The sequence below is a fragment of the Sus scrofa genome, chromosome 1, assembly GCF_054392235.1.
Source record: "Sus scrofa isolate SSC_HxYL_T2T_F1_AM1 chromosome 1, Sscrofa_HxYL_maternal_Yorkshire_Landrace_v2.0, whole genome shotgun sequence".
In the NCBI taxonomy this organism is placed as follows: domain Eukaryota; kingdom Metazoa; phylum Chordata; class Mammalia; order Artiodactyla; family Suidae; genus Sus; species Sus scrofa.
In genome coordinates, this window is record NC_139383.1 from 192,192,846 (window position 1) to 192,209,194 (window position 16,349).

The 16,349-nt window shown below is 39.7% G+C and overlaps 1 protein-coding gene across 5 annotated transcripts in view; it reads left to right on the plus strand.

Annotated features, from left to right (window-relative positions):
- FRMD6 (FERM domain containing 6) overlaps positions 1 to 16,349 on the plus strand; it is a 241,198-nt gene that overhangs the window by 203,482 nt on the left and 21,367 nt on the right. For all 5 annotated transcript variants that reach the window (XM_084981134.1, XM_021101852.2, XM_021101841.2 and 2 more), the window contains 5 exons: positions 4,395 to 4,485; positions 7,880 to 7,959; positions 8,944 to 9,020; positions 11,239 to 11,425; positions 15,213 to 15,368. In XM_084981134.1, the coding sequence (XP_084837260.1) occupies positions 4,395 to 4,485; positions 7,880 to 7,959; positions 8,944 to 9,020; positions 11,239 to 11,425; positions 15,213 to 15,368 (591 nt within the window). The remainder of the gene's footprint in view (positions 1 to 4,394; positions 4,486 to 7,879; positions 7,960 to 8,943; positions 9,021 to 11,238; positions 11,426 to 15,212; positions 15,369 to 16,349) is intronic.

The window sequence follows — 16,349 nt, forward strand, 5'->3', positions numbered from 1 at the left end:
CAACGACTCAGTTATACATTGTACATATATCCATTCCTTGTCAGATTCTTTTCCCACATAGGTTATCACAGAATATTGAGTAGAATTTCCCGTGCAATACAGCAGGTTCTGGTTAACCATCCATTCTATATGCAGTAGTGTACACGTGCCAGTCCCAAAACTCCAATCCATCCTGCCCCTCCACCTTTTCCCTTTGGTAACCGTGAGTTACAAAGTGTTACTTTTGTCTTTAGACAATAGCAGTCAATATTTGTAGAGTTGTGGTAGAACAAGTTAACTGTGACAAAAACTATTTCATTAATGGCCTCATTTTTTTTAATCATCTCTAAACATTTTTTAAAACCAACAAAGTTTGTTCCCTCACAAGTGTAATTGATAGAATATTGCCTTTGTGTGTGTGTGGGGGGGTAATTTAGTCTTTTTGGTTAATTCTCTGTGACTTGAACTAATAGGGACTGTTCTAAATGATTTTATCATCAGATAAGTACTAAATATGGGAACGTGGGAATTTTTATTTATTTTTTGTCTTTTTGTCATTTCTTTTTTTTTTTTTTTTTGTCTTTTTGCTATTTCTTGGGCTGCTCCCTCGGCATATGGAAGTTCCCAGGTTAGGGGTCAAATCGGAGCTGTAGCCACCGGCCTACGCCAGAACCACAGCAACGCCAGGTCCGAGCCGCGTCTGCAACCTACACCACAGCTCACGGCAACACGGGATTGTTAACCCACTGTGCAAGGGCAGGGATCGAACCCACAACCTCATGGTTCCTAGTTGGATTCGTTAACCACTGCGCCACGGCGGGAACTCCGGGAACGTGGAAATTTTTAGAAATAGAATGATGGTCAATGTAGGAGCCACCACAATTTTATTTTTTTTCCCTTGTTAGGCCGTGCCTGTGGCATATGGAAGTTCCCAGGCTAGGGGTCGAATTGGAGCTACAGCTGCCATCCTACGCCATAGCCACAGCAATGCAAGATCTGAGCCATGTCTGCAGAGCCATGTCTGCAACCTACACAATAGTTCACACAACACTGGATTCTTGACCCACTGAGCGAGGTCAGGGCTCAAACCCACATCTTCAAGGATATAGTTAGGTTTGTTCACTGAGCCACAATGAGAACTTCCTTTTTTTTTTTAAGAATCACAAAATTTTTTGAGTGATAAAATTGTGGCTAAGGGAGTTCTCACTGTGGTGCAGTGGGTTAAGGATCCAGTGTTGCCAAAGCTATAGTGTAGGTTGCAGCTGCAGCTTGAATTTGATCCTTGGCCCAGAAACTTCCAGATGCCACAAGTGCAGCCAAAAAAAAAAAAAGTGTATAATACATACATATACATATACACACATAGCTAAGAGCTTACACCTCTTGACTGAGATGAGAGAGAACAGTTCTTTTTCTGGGGCATATTTTAAACATTCCTGTTCAATAACAAACCATAGACATTTACAATCAAATGCTGTTTTTATTTAAAAAGTTCCATATAGAGTGTATTTTTAGATACTGTTTTAATTCTTATTCTTAATGCCTCATACTCTATAGCACTTTTTAAAGTTCCCATTACTCCTGAAGATTAGAGAACTTGAAAATTTTCACCATCAGCTAAAATGTAGCCTTAAAGACTCATAATATGCAAGTACAAAAAACTCAAGCTTGTTTTCACAGCAGGCAAGACTTCAGAACCACAGCCTTGTTTAATTACAGCTTTTAAACAAGAACATTGTACTTCCTTGGTAGTTGTTAAAGAGCTTTATCAGTAGGCTCCAAATACTTGATTTAAACTAGGGAAACAATAATAATTATATGGGATGTGTGTAGGAAATGCACAGCATTATTTGAACAACAGCTATCCAAAGTTACAACATGGTTTATTTTGTATGCAGTATGTGGTTTGGAATTTTTCTTTTAACTTTTTATCACATTTTATCCAGAGTGCTTTGTATATGACATTTTTAAATACAGTCAAAACTAAGGATTAAAGTCCTAGACTGTGTGACATTTTAAGTATCAAATTTTTAGTATATAGTTCAGTTTTATATAGCATTAGACACTTTTCCTTTATCAGTTTCTTTATTTAAGTTTATTGGTAAAATGGAATTACAGTAATGTAGACCTCAAATCTGAAGTCTTTTTTTTTTTTTGAATTTTTAGGGCCACTACCGTGGCATATGGAGGTTCCCAGGCAAGGGTCTCATTGGAGCTACAGCTGCCAGCTACACCAGAGCCACAGCAATGCCATATCTGAGCCATGTCTGTGACCTACACCAGAGCTCATGGCAACGCCGGGTCCTTAAACCCACTGAGAGAGGCCAGGGATCAAACCTGCAACCTCACAGTTCCTAGTCAGATTTGTTTCCACTGCGCCATGACAGGAACTCCCAAAGTCTTTTTTAGTGAATGAAGATGTTACTGATTTTCTCTTGGCAAATGTATTCCCCTAGTCTTGTTGGTGTGTTTACATTGATACCTTTTCCCTCAATTCTTGAGTAGCACATTTATTGAATGATCTGCTTTGTAGGTCAAAAAGTAGTCTGTAGTCATGGAACAGAGGGAATAGGAGGGAATAAGACCCCTGGCTTTCATTTGTCAGACATATACTGAGTGCCTGATCTCTATAGCCTGCATATAAAATAAGATACTGTCCCAGCCTCACTGAGGTCCTTTTGCTTAATTAAACAGCTGAATTGGTGCTTTCTGGCTTTAAATACTTTTTATATTTTCCAGTGGATAAGATCCTTCAGTTAGGAGCCATGTAATAATGAATGTGGAAAAGAGTTGTAAAACTATTTTTCTTACTCCAGTTGACATTGTCACCATTCTAAATTGTTAGGCTTTCAGTTATCAAGAGATCTCAATGTTTTTATTTTTTTAATCTGAGTTACATTTAAGGTATGAAAAAAGTCATTAATTCAGAGTTAACTAATTTAGAATTTGTAATAATTAAAACTGTAAATGGTGGAGTTCCTGGTGTGATGTGGAGGGTTAAGGATCTGGCATCGTACCTGTGGTGTCATGGGTTTGATCCCCAGCCTGACACAGTGGATTAAGGATCCAGTGTTGCCACAGTTGTGGTAAAGGTCTCAGCTGTGGCTCAGGTTCACTCCCTGGCCTAGGAACTTCCATATGCCACAAGGGAGGCTGAAAAAACAAAAAGCAAAAAATGTAACTGGTATCATTATTGAAGAATAGTACAAACATGAGGGTGAACGCCACATATAATGTATGTACCTAGAATGATAAACTGTCATGTTGCACTTGTTTTAGTAATATACATATATAAAAGTATTATAATACACAAATGAGCAGAGTTTTGAGTTGTTACTTCTGCCACTACTAGCTGTATGACTTTAAGTTTTCTAGGTTTTCTTTTCTACCTCTATAAAATGAAGAAATTGACCTGTATGGTCTCTTAATGTCAATCCCAACACTAATAAGTTTAGTGATTCTGAATTCATTAGAATTACTGTCCCCCAGAACACATCATTAAACATTTGAAAAGTCATTAAAACTGTTTTTTAAAGACTATTTTATCATTTAACATGTTATATTTCAGAATAACTTAACTCCAGAGTTACAAATTAATATGGTTTTATTTTGTTTGAATTATACCAGGACTCAGAAAAGGAACTTAGTTTAGGTACTTTAAAGATATGTTAGGAGTTTCCATTGTGACTCAGCAGATTAAGAACTTGACATAGTGTCTGTGAGGATGCAGGTTTGATCCCTGGCCTCACTCAGTGGGTTAAGGATCTGGCATTACCACAAGCTGAGGCATAGGCCACAAATGCAGCTTGAATCTGGTGTGGCTATGGCTGTGGCATGGGCTGGCAGCTGCAGCTCTGATTCAGCCCCTAGCCCAGGAACTTCCATATGCTGTAGGTGCTGCAGTAAAAAGGAAAAAAAAAAAAAAAAGATATGTCAAAGTGATTAAATAAATAAAAGCTAGGTATTCACTCATTGGGCAGTATATGAGCATTTTGCTTATTAGACCATCAAGAGGAAGATTTTCCTTGTAAAGATACTTGCCAAATTAATAATTTTGATGATCTGATTAGGTTATATTTGGTTCCTTTGAAATCTGTATTGTGCACCATGGCAATAGAATAAGGCCTTGTCTATGTATCAAAAGATTTATGAGTCTTATACAAGATTGCATTGGTATTTTATTACCATGTTGTTGAAATTCATATTGTGATAATCATTATTGAAACGCAGCTGCAGATTAAAGTGATTTCCATAAAACCAACTGTTGTTTTGCTAGTGTCAGCTTGTCCTTTCAAGCCGAGTATTTAGGACACATTACATTGCCTGGTGGTGGCTCACTGTGTGGACTTGGCTGAATTGTATCTAACGCTGTGTTTTTGAGGGGTTTTTTTTTTGTTTTTTTTTTTCTTCTCTAGGTTAAAATTCTCTGTCACCAGTTGCTGGTCCAGGTGTGTGATCTACTCAGGCTCAAGGACTGTCACCTCTTTGGACTCAGTGTTATACAGAGTAAGCCTCAGTGCCATCTCTGATGGGTTTGGCCAACTGTCCCTGAGAAAATGACATTTCTAACTTAAATTGGATATATTATGTAATTTTGATTGTCAAAATAATCATAAACTGATCATTTTTAATCTAGTGTCATTTTTTTAAACTTAACTGTTCTATGTTTCGTACACGATTTAGAATTTTGTCATTTATTTATTATGGTTTGAACTTTAAAATTGATTCCTCTCTAGGAGTCTCTGTTTTCTCTTTTGTGTTTTAATGAGCCAACCTTGATTTTTGTTTGTTTGCACTCAGGATCAGCTGGAGCTAGTAGGAAATTACCTTAGATATTTTTAGAATTTAATTTGGTTTATAATTGTTGGTATTAAATGGTATTTAGACATAGTAAAACTGACTTTATTCTGGTTCTCTTGCTATTGAAATATATAGTATAACAAAGTGATCTATTCAGTTTACTCTTATTTTCTCTTTTTCCCTTCTCCTTTTTCTAGTCAAAATATATAACTTGGAGATACTGGTTCAGTTCCTTCTGTAAACTTTATGTGGAGAAGATTTTCAAGCTTCCCCTCCCAAGTATACCTTAGTTAGAGTTAAGTTCCCAGGGTGTAAGTGCAGCCTTTCTTTAAAACCTTCTTATTTTAAATTGTATCTTAAGATTTCTCTAATTTAGTCTTCTGGATACTGAAAACCTTTCAAACCTCAGTTTTTCAAGGAGACCTTTTTTTTGTGAAACATATTTATATTTTATACTTGGTTATGAATTTTCTTTCTCTCTCTCTCTCTCTCTTTCTCTTTCTGTCTGTCTGTCTCGCTCTGTCTTTTTAGGCCACACGTGTGTCATATGGAAGTTCCAGGCCGAATCTATGGCTGCCAGCCTACACCATAGCCACAGCAGTGCAGGATCCGAGCCTCTTCTGTGACCTACACCACACCTCATGGCAATGCCAGATTCTTAACCCACTGAGAGGGGCCAGGGATTGAACCCACATCCTCGTGGATACTAGTCTGGTTTGTTACTGCTGAGGCACACCAGGAACTCCTGAATTATTTTTCTATTTCTGGAATTGGTTTCAATTTAAAGTCTTAAGATACCTTGAGAACCTGGTTAGTACCACAGAGTGCTTAAACTTTGCCAGGTTTGAAAGTGTATCATGATCAGCTGATCAACAGGCTGGCTCCAAAATGTGAGCTGTTTTTAGTTGTTTTAAAAAGACAACTCTGGAGAGTCCAGAGAGCATGGAGCAGAGACGTATCAGGACAAGAGTATGCAACCATTTGCTCTTCAGTTCCTTCCTGTGGCAGTGAAGGCAGTAAAAACACAAATGCTCAGCTCTATCCCTGTATTGGCACATCTTTCAATCATTCTTTCAAGGAAGGGCCGGGGAGGAATAAGATGCCCTGCAGATCCTAAATAGCTTTACTTTTATTTTGTACTCAGAGTCAATTCTTCTTATTACAACTACAGTCAGACTGTTATCTTTGTTATTCAACAGGTCAATCTAATAAGACCAGTTTATAGCTTCTTTAGGTCTCAAAGTAAGGGTTTCAAAGATGTCCTTTTTAAAAGAGAGATTGTAATGTGGCAGAAGAACATTGGAGCAGGAATCAGACCTGATTCTGGTTCTACCACTAGCTGGCCCTGTAGCTTTAGAAATGCCCCTTACTTTCTCTCATGTCAAATGGAGATCACAGCTCTACCTGCTTTGCAAAATTGATGTGTGTGTGAGAATTCCTAAAGTATAAAGCTCTGGTTAGGGAGTTTCCTGGTGGCCTAGCTGTTAAGGACTTAGCATTGTCACTGCTGTGGCTCAGGTCACTGCTGTGACTCAGGTTCCATCCCTGGCCCCGGAAACTTACAAATGCTGTGGGCATGGCCAAAAAACAAGCTCTGGACAAACTGTGAGATGGTAGAGACACAGTGGTAGTTCAAAAATATATGTATGTACTGTTAATGGTGAACAGTCTCAATTCTCTTCTTTATGTTGCTTCTTCAGACAGAACTAAAGCCAGGCATAAATCAGATTCAACACATAGGTTGTCTGATCTTGTGCATTTCACGTTAATTGGTAACATGAGGAATGGGAGATAGTTTTAGTTGATACGATAAGTGGATTTTAGTAGCATCCTCTTATCGCTGTGACCTCTTCCTTACCCCTTTCATCGATACTGGTTGACTTAACATGCCATTCATAGATAAAGAGTGGCTTTACCCTTCCTATTCTCTTATGACACTTTTCCAGTCAAACTCCAATATCCAGTTAAGGATGACAGCATGGTCAAGTGTGTTATCCTTGCAGTAGCCAAAGAGACACTCTTCTCTTTTAGAATGAATACTTTTTTTTTTCAGCCTTATACTTCTTTATTTATTTATTTTTTACTTTATTTTTTTATTACTCAAATGAATTTATCACATCTGTAGTTGTATAATGATCATAACAATCTGATTTCACAGGATTTCCACTTTTTAGGCAGGGCCGTTCATGAGAGTGACCCCATAGTGATACTGAAAGGAAAAGGAAGAAGCTTTATTTAAAAAGATTGAAAACTTTGTACAAGATAGGAAGGCTTCTCAAATGAAATTTCTCTCCCTTTACAAGAATCTCTTTGGGAAATCCGAAGAAGTTTCCTTTTTTTTTTTTTTCTTTACCAGCTTGTTTTCACATGTTTAGATTGCTTTTACATGGGTTGTTAGCAGTCTTATTTTCTGTTCATCTGAAGAACATCATTCCCTTGAAGAAATGTTTTGGCATTCATTCTTGTTTTGCATAAGATTCTTTCCCTCTTCCCACAAGATCAATCCCAAAGCCAGTGCAAGTAATGGTTTATCATTTTGTCACATTGTGTGATATGTGGAGAACACAGACAAGGAATAGTCTTAAAGACTTCTCTTCACAAAGCATATGGGTCAGGCTTCTCACTGGAAGTGAGATGGTTACCACTGGTATTTTCTCATTTCTTACTAACAATTGAGATGGTGTTCCTGCACCATTTCATTACTTTGCATCTATAAGACAAGCCCAGTGTGACAGCCAAACAAAAGCATGTTTTTCTAAGACTAACACCCACAGTTAGACTGTGAGTTGTTGATGGCCCTAGAAACTAAGTAAAATACAAGTTGGAAATGAATTTCTTCTAAATGTTACATATTTTTAATGATATATGTTCTGTTCTGCAAAAGCAAAATAATTCATAAAAAATCTCATTAATATCTACCACACAGAACCAACCTTTTATCTTCTAGTATCTTTTTTGAGTTTTCTTGGTATTTTGTGAATTCAGAGTACATTTGCAAATGTTGAGGCCTTTTTAAAAGAAATCCATTTCTTTGTATATTCTTTTCTTTCAAAAAAAAAATCCTTTCTTTATCACCTTGTCTCCTTTTTCTTATGTGCAGATAATGAACATGTGTATATGGAGTTGTCACAAAAGCTTTACAAGTATTGTCCAAAAGAATGGAAGAAAGAAGCCAGCAAGGTATGACAATGCGAAGTCACTTGGATGAGATTACATTTATGAGCAAAATTATTTTGATTTTTCAAAAAGTTTATTTTAGCCATTATACATTAAAAAAATCTTAGCACTTCATACGGAAAAGGTTGGAAAGGGAAATGAATTGTCTGTTCTAAAATATCACTTTAGTGGAGTATTAATAGCTTAGAGCATCTAATAGTAGATTTTAGATATCTGTTGAAACAATATGGGATAATAACAGTAATCTTGGGGTAATGTTTTGAAATGAAAAGCATGGAAAAAGATTTGTTCCTCTTCTTCGGCCGTGTTGTCAAAATGATGGTCTAGAAATTATTAGTCATTTTTAAAATCTACATTTACTGTCTTTACATTCAGTATTTTGTGATTTTATTGGACCTGTGCTTTCTGTTTACATGGGGGAGCATTCACTGGAATTTCCCTAGTGTTTGCAGGATCACCCCTGCAAATCAGCAGTAATGCCCAGCGTCTAATCCTCTATCCTCCAATTTGTATTTAAGAATTCTGGGAGTAAACTGGGAGGCTACTTCAAAGCCAACTACAAAGTAAGGAACATGAATGTCTACATAAACAAACAGCATATTAGAATTCGGTTTGTGGAATGTCCGAGGGACAAGAGAACCTCGTAATGAGGAGCAAATGGTCACCACAGGGGACAGAGCTGAGAGAGGCCTTGGAGCTCAGCGAGAAATTTCCACTGGCATTTATTTTTGTCTTCCCTTATGTTGTCCTTGGCATGACAGTGAATGAGTGTCAGATACCGTGATGGTGCTCTGTAACTTCCTGGTTTTGCGTGAACCGGGTATCCATCTGGGACAACCGTCTACCCACGGCAAGCCCCCATTCATCAGAAGGAGATAAAACCTTTCAGCATTTGAAAAGTATCTCGTAAATGATGGTATTTTGTTGTTTTTGAAACTTACTTTTGAAATAACTGAAAACAACTCAGTTTTGTTGTCTGTGTTGTAGGGTATCGACCAGTTCGGGCCCCCTATGATCATCCACTTCCGCGTGCAGTACTATGTAGAAAATGGCCGGCTGATCAGGTATGAGGACAGGGAGAAATTCTGAACCTTTGTTTTTCCACAATGCTCGTCTTCTAACATACCAAATAAAACTACCCGTGTTTGTTTGTCTCCACCTGCTAAAATATAAATTCCATAAGAACAGGGATTTAAAAAGTTCTTTTTGCACACACATATACCTTTAGTCCCTAAAACAGAGGTGCCATAGATAAATATCATTAACTCACTAAATATTTGTTGAGTGGATGAATGATAATGCCAGACTCTCAGTAAATGTTCACTGGCTCACATTTTCTCTATTCCACATTTTCCATAACAAATCAGCCACCAAAAAGGTATTTCCTTTAAGAATGAATGAGCACTTTTGTGAAAAGTGGAGAAATTAGCTGATGGATGATATTCTTTTCTGGTGGTGGTAGGGGGGGGGGGGGGCGGTGGTAGGGCAGCAGCCAGAACTCTGACCTATGAAAATGCACGGGTGTTTATATAGCCTGGTTTTCTTTTTACCCTTGGGGTCGGTCTTGCCTCTGTTCCTGGCAGTAGCTCTAAAGCTAAGATTACACCCACTGGAGCTATCTTGTGAAAATCTTAGGTGCAGTTTGGCCAGGATAGGTAATTGAGTCTTTTTCCAGAGGTGGGTGCATGAATAATCCTGTGCACCTGGAACAGACTCAGAAGTCACCAGTTCAGAAGCTCGGTTTATCACTTGTAGAGGAGGACTCCATGCTAGTAGACTTAGAGAGGTGATTCTCTTGGCTGATAGAAAGTACTAGAAGGTGAACTCTGTGTCGTACTTTTTTTTTTTTTTTTTTTTTCAAATTTTGAGAAACCCCATGCGAAAGAGACAAAGCTACATTTGGCTAATGAGTTATATCTGAGATTTGCTCTTAATATATCATTGCCACTTGCAAATTAAAAAGTAAAACATAAATAGCCCATAAAGAGGTTTTTTTCAAAGGCAAAGAAACTTTTTTAGTTATTTTCAGTGTATATAAAATTTTTACTCAGTTTATTCAATAAGAATGGAATGGAATGTGCTGGAAAGAAGGCCCATGTACTATTTAGCCACTAATTAACCCCCTGGGACTAATGAATGTTGAATTCATTCCTATACTTCTGCCCTTTTCCACAGTGATGAGCAGGTCCGAACACTGTGGAGTCAGTATTATAAAAAGAAGTGCTCTGAACAGTACTCTGTCCCAAGGGAAAAACAATTACATAAATGCTTTATTTTTAAAGCTCTTCATTCTTAAACATGATCTTGATGAAAATAAACGCATATGTTTTTATTATCATCAACTAACAAGCTATGAATCTCAGGTAAACATTCAACCTAAAATAATAGGGAGGCAAAAACTCGTTAAACACACACAGACACACACACATTTTTTTCCTTGTGTTTTCACTTTGATCACAGAGGCGTCCTGTTTGCCTGTGACATTTTTTGGAGCTTGACCGTGTTTTTCCCCAGTCGGCGCTTCTCACTCAATGTATTTAATGGGGACTGTGTTTATATCTGACCTCAGTAGATTGTAAGGAGAGCACTGTTCATATTTCCATTCGTGAGGACCATCGTGATTGTTATAACATGTGGCTATAAAAGCACTAATGTAACATCCACTTAATTTGAAACAAAAGATTTAAGGAACATTTTCAGTTCATTCATTCTTAGAGAAGGGAAAAAACACTATAGTTCAGCAGATTTTTTTTCTTGTAGGGTAGATACACAAATATTTTTCAAAGGGCCTTAATGTATTTGTCACGTGCTCAGATGAAAAACAGAACTCATACGAACAGCGTAACGTGAAAGCCAGGGTTGTCCCTCAGGTCTGTCCTTATTTGTGTCGTGTGTGCAGCTTTATTGTTGGAAGAGTATTTTAATACAGACCACAAATGCCTAGGCTTCTATTCTAATACTTGTTCACCGCAGTATTTACCACATTGGAGTGGAATGATTGAGATCTTTTTTCCATTCTCTGAATGTATCAAATGCTACAGGCCTTAGCAAATGCTGTTTTTGCAGCCTGGGTCCTCTGACTTGGGGCTTGACTCTGTGGGACCCTGGTGAGGCAGCAACCAGGCGTTAGCTACAACCTCCCCCTTTTCAGTGGATGAGGAGGGAGAGGGAGGAGGGAGCAGAAACAGAAGAGCCCTTGTCACCAGATGGATAGCAGGATTTGGGTTCTGTTTACATGCCTTTAAATTGTTCCATCAAAATGTGAGTTCTTTATTTTCCTAGTGACAGAGCAGCGAGATTCTATTATTACTGGCACCTGAGAAAACAAGTTCTTCATTCCCAGTGTGTGCTCCGAGAGGAGGCCTACTTCCTGCTGGCAGCCTTTGCGCTGCAGGCTGATCTTGGGAACTTCAAAAGGAATGAGCACCACGGAAAATACTTTGAGCCTGAAGCATACTTCCCATCGTGGGTAGGCACTGTTTTCAAATTCTTAAGTGTTTTCTCTCGCACTCTCCGTTCATTGTGCAGCTACTCACGCTGCTTCAAGAAATGGAAACCCAGAGGCGTCATGTCCAGAAAAACCCTCCATGATGCCCAGATACACATTTGAGTCTCTCTTTGTACTCACACCACTGATGGGAAATGAGGAAGGGGATTCCTACAGGTGGCCAAACGTGGCATTTACATGGCCTTGACCTTCTTACTTACTCTTTTTTGTTGTTGTTGTTATGGTTGATTTACAGTGTTATACCAATTTCTGCTATACAGGAAAATGACTCAGTCAGACATATATATATATATGTATGTATGTATGTATATTTATTTTTTTAATATTCTTTATTATACTTTTTTTTTGTCTTTTTAGGGCCGCACCCATGGCATATGGAAGTTCTCGGGCTAGGGGTTGATTCAGAGCTGCAGCTGCTGACCTATGCCACAGCACCACAGCAATGTCAGATCCGAGTCACATCTGTGACCTACACCACAGGTTATGGCAACACGGGATCCTTAACCCACTGAGTGAGGCCAGGGATTGAATCTCTTCCTCATGGATCCTAGTTGGATTTGTAACCTGCTGAGCCACAACAGGAACTCTGTAATGTTCTTGACTATTTTGTAATATTCTTTTCCATCATGGTCTATCCCAGGAAATTGGATATAGTTCTGTGTTCTGTACAGTAGGACCTTATTTATCCATTTGAAATGTAATAGTTTGCATCTACTAACCCCAAGCTCCTAGTCCATCCAAAACATTTTCCCCCTTCAAATGGGAGAAAAACATTACTCTTGAAAAGATGAGGTCATTCACAGCTTTTCTTGTGTTGAGAAAACAGATATAAGTAAAATCTTTGCTTTGAGTACCATGTTTTTCACTCTCAAAAGAGGATCCACCCTCTTGCTTCAGTGAGAAACCTTAAGTCATTGGAACCCTGACTTTCCCAGCTGTCTGTCCGTTCTCCACCCACCCTGTGGACACCACCACCCCTGCTTCCTCCAGGTCTCTGCTGAGACATCTCTCTCGCCTGTATCTTCAGCCTCTACTCAATCCAGCTCTTCTTCAGGCAGAACATACTTGGTTTGGTTCACACCTCCCCATCCTCAGGGAAGCAAAGAGAGAAAGAAGAGCTGCCCTTCTTACCTCCCCTTCTCAGTAAGGCCTCTTGATTTTTTTTTAGCTTCTTTACTTGGACATGTGTTCTTCAGCCCACATCCATGTGCCTTCTTTGCTCACCGCCCCTCCACTCATGGCGCTGTCCCTAAGGCCACCAGTGACCTTAAGTGGCCAGATCCAGAGGACACTTTTCACTTCTTTTCCTGAATGTCTCTGCTGCGTTTGACACTTACTCGCTTACCTCCCAGGAGATCCCATCCAAAAGTTATGCTGCTGCGTTTGACACTTACTCGCTTACCTCCCAGGAGATCCCATCCAAAAGTTATGCTTTTAACAGCCACCTAGGTGCTGGCTCCTCCTAAGTCAAACTCGTCTCCCATCTCAATTCTGTGCTTCCTACCTCTGTGTTCCCAGCATCCACTAGTGGCACTGCCATCTGCCTGGTCACCCGGAAATTTAAGAGTCAAATAGGACTCTTCCTTATCATCCTTCTTTCTCTCCGCCCCTCCCAGGCAGCCAGGACAGCCTCTCAGATAAACAAACCATTGAGGCCCCAAGCAGCCAGCTTGAGACATAAAATTCTCTTGTATTTTTTTGTTCTCTTAACTTCCTAAATGTCATCACGTCCCATCCCCGTCATTTTCCTCCAGTTGCCCAGCTCTCATCAGTACCAGCAGCGCTTGTCCCTGCTTCAGTCTTCACAGCTTACGGAGGAGTTGATTTAAAATCTTCTGATGTAAAGCTTCACCTGCAGAGTGACGTGCAGGCCCCCAGGTGTAACCTAGGAACTTCCCAGCATATGGTCCCTGCAGCCCTTCCAGCTTCCTTTCTGGGTGTCCTGTACCTTGAATGCTGTGCTCAGACAACATTCAGCAATGTCCATGTCTCGGCACCTGTGGTGTCTCACACTCCAGGCCTCTCTTCCCTCAGTTCCCTGAGCTGGTGAAGCCCCTCCCTGTTCTACCAGGCTACTCCTGCTCATCCTCAGAGACTCCACACAGGCACGCTTCCCTGTGTACCTGGTGCCCCTCCTATGGGCTCAAGAAGACCCTGAACATAAGTGCTTTATTTTCAAATGCCCTATTTTTCTCTCGCCCCCAGTAAACTGTTTTTTAGCGTATTCTAAAGGACAGGCATAAACTTAGCTTTTTCTGTTTCTTCAGCATTTCCTATCACGGTGCTCAATATCATGGTGCTTTCCTCTTTTTTTTTTTCCCCCTAATTTTTTAAATTCAGTTTTATTTTTTTAAATTTTATTTATTTTTCCGGCCATGCCTGCAGCATGCGGAAGTTCCCAGGCCAGGGATCAAACCAGTGCCATAGCAGCAACCTGAGTCACAGCAGTGATATCTCGAGATCCTTAGCCCACCACACCACAAGAGAATTCCTCAATATAAGCTTTCATTCCCTGACAGTGCTTCAGTTATGGAAGAGAAACCACAGAAGGCATCAAGCTATGGCATGATCAATGTCTGTTGAAACGAAATTAGCCTGTATTTACATTCCCTAGTTATCATCAGGTACTCAGTGACCCTTGGTCATTTTAGTCAGAGCTTCCCCATTAATGTGCCATTGCAGCCAGCGTGCTGAGGTACCAGCTTCCCCTCCCCTTGCAATCAGAAACATCTACTTCATTACCCTTTACAAATAATATTTTCTACAGGTTCTTTGACCCGAAAAAGTTTGGCAAGCACTGATATAGATGATCTCCGTGTAAAAGGAGTCTAGGAAGAAAAATCTGTAACTTGGAGTTCTCAGCAAAACTTGACCATTGGCCAATAATTCCTCGTGTTTAGCTCTCCTTAAAATATTCATAGAAAGAAACAAAATGTCAGTATCTATAAAAACATCCGGAAAACTAAAAGTTCTCTAATTTTTTTATTCTGATCCTTTTAAGCACTAAAATGCTTTTTGTTCATTTTGCATAATTCTTTCTTCATGGAATCAGCTAAGACTTTAAAAATTTACCCATACCTTCCTGTTAGCCTGCAGCTCCTGGATGCTATATATTTTGATATCCAAAAGCTTAGACCACTATCTAAGAAAACCAGTGAAAACCAAAGTCACAGTGAATTGTCTTGAATATTTGAGTGAAATTGTTTGCTCCTAAGTATGCAAATAGAGCATTCATAACCAGCCTCTTATGCAAAAACCAAAAATGTTTCTAAGAATTCCTCTCAGTCCCCTGCCTCCTTTGGATTCACATTTAGCCTCTCCCACACTGTGGCTGTAATTTTAGAAGAGTTCAGTAGGATCCAGAACCTGAAGATGTGCTGACGGTCGATGTATTTCACGGTACCAATAATTTTGCAAGTGTAAACACTGATGTGGACAGAATTTCGCAAGTTTGCATGGTTTTTCTTTATTGGTGATTTTCGAGCCAAGAGAACATATTTTTCCTGTGATTTTTCTACTTAGATATGAAGTACTATAGCTACATTGACTCTGTAGCTTCTAGTATTAGCTGATTCAGCCTCGTACCATGACAGATGGTCAAGAAAGAATCAGCGTGGGAATTCTCTAATGGAAATCAGCCAATTTCTGTGGCCTATTTTTGTGCCCATCCTCTCCTCCTCTGGGGGTGAGCATAGTACTCACATCCCTCCCACAAATGTTGCCTTACACCCCCGTTGTGTCCCAACAGGTTGTTTCCAAGAGAGGGAAGGACTACATCCTGAAGCACATTCCGAACATGCACAAGGATCAGTTTGCACTGACAGCCTCTGAGGCCCATCTTAAATACATCAAAGAGGCTGTCCGGCTGGATGATGTCGCCGTGCATTACTACAGATTGTATAAGGTACAAAACCGCAGTGAGTCTGCAGCTACACCTTCTTGATCAGGAGAAGCTTTTATTTAAAGTTGTCGCTTTGTTTTTTATATTCTCTCTCTCTCTTTTTTTTACGGCTGCACCCGTGGCATATGAAGTTCCCAGGCTAGGGGTCAAATCAGAGCTGTAGCTGCTGGCCACAGCAACATAGGATCTGAGCCACATCTGTAACCTACACCACAGCTCATGGCAACGCCTGATCCTTAACCCACTGAGCGAGGCCAGGGATTGAACCCACATCCTCATGGATGCCAGTCAGGTTCTTTCCTGCTGAGGCATAATGGGAACTCCCATTTTGTTTTACTTTAATGGGCATTTAAAAGAGTTTCATTCAAACTGCTGTGCATCATACTAGGTCAATCTTGGAGTCAGTGATGCTTTTCCTTGGGAGCAGGTTGGAGTCTTTTTAACGATTCTAACATTGAGATGATGATAACTTGTGGCTGTCAGCTGTGCATCTGGCTTCTCAGTGATTTTGAAATAATTCTTTTTCTCCTTCCCATATCTGCATTTCTGCCCTGGGGAGTAACACTGCAACCTGTTGGGCCAGTAATTTTTAATACTCCTCGAAGTGAAGCTGTATCTGCCTTGTATCCATTAGCAGTAAGGACAACCACTAATGTTTATTGAGTATTGTGTTTATGGGGCCTCTTTTTTTAAAGTCATCATAATTCTGTAAGATAGGAACAGTAACCTTCATTTTATGGACAGGGATACACACCAAAGGTCACAAAACTCATAGGAGCCAGGATTCAACCTGGGTCTACTTAGCAAGAGACTGTGTGCTTAAAGCACTGAATGCCAAGCTTCCCTTGCTCTGAAGCTTGTGACTCTCTTTGTCCTGTGTCCTTGTTTGTTGTGTTCCTGTGTCTCCAGCTTCATTTTCCCATCCCAGATCAGAGGTCACACACCCAAATAATAACAGGGGTGGGCTCTGCCTGGAATCACTCT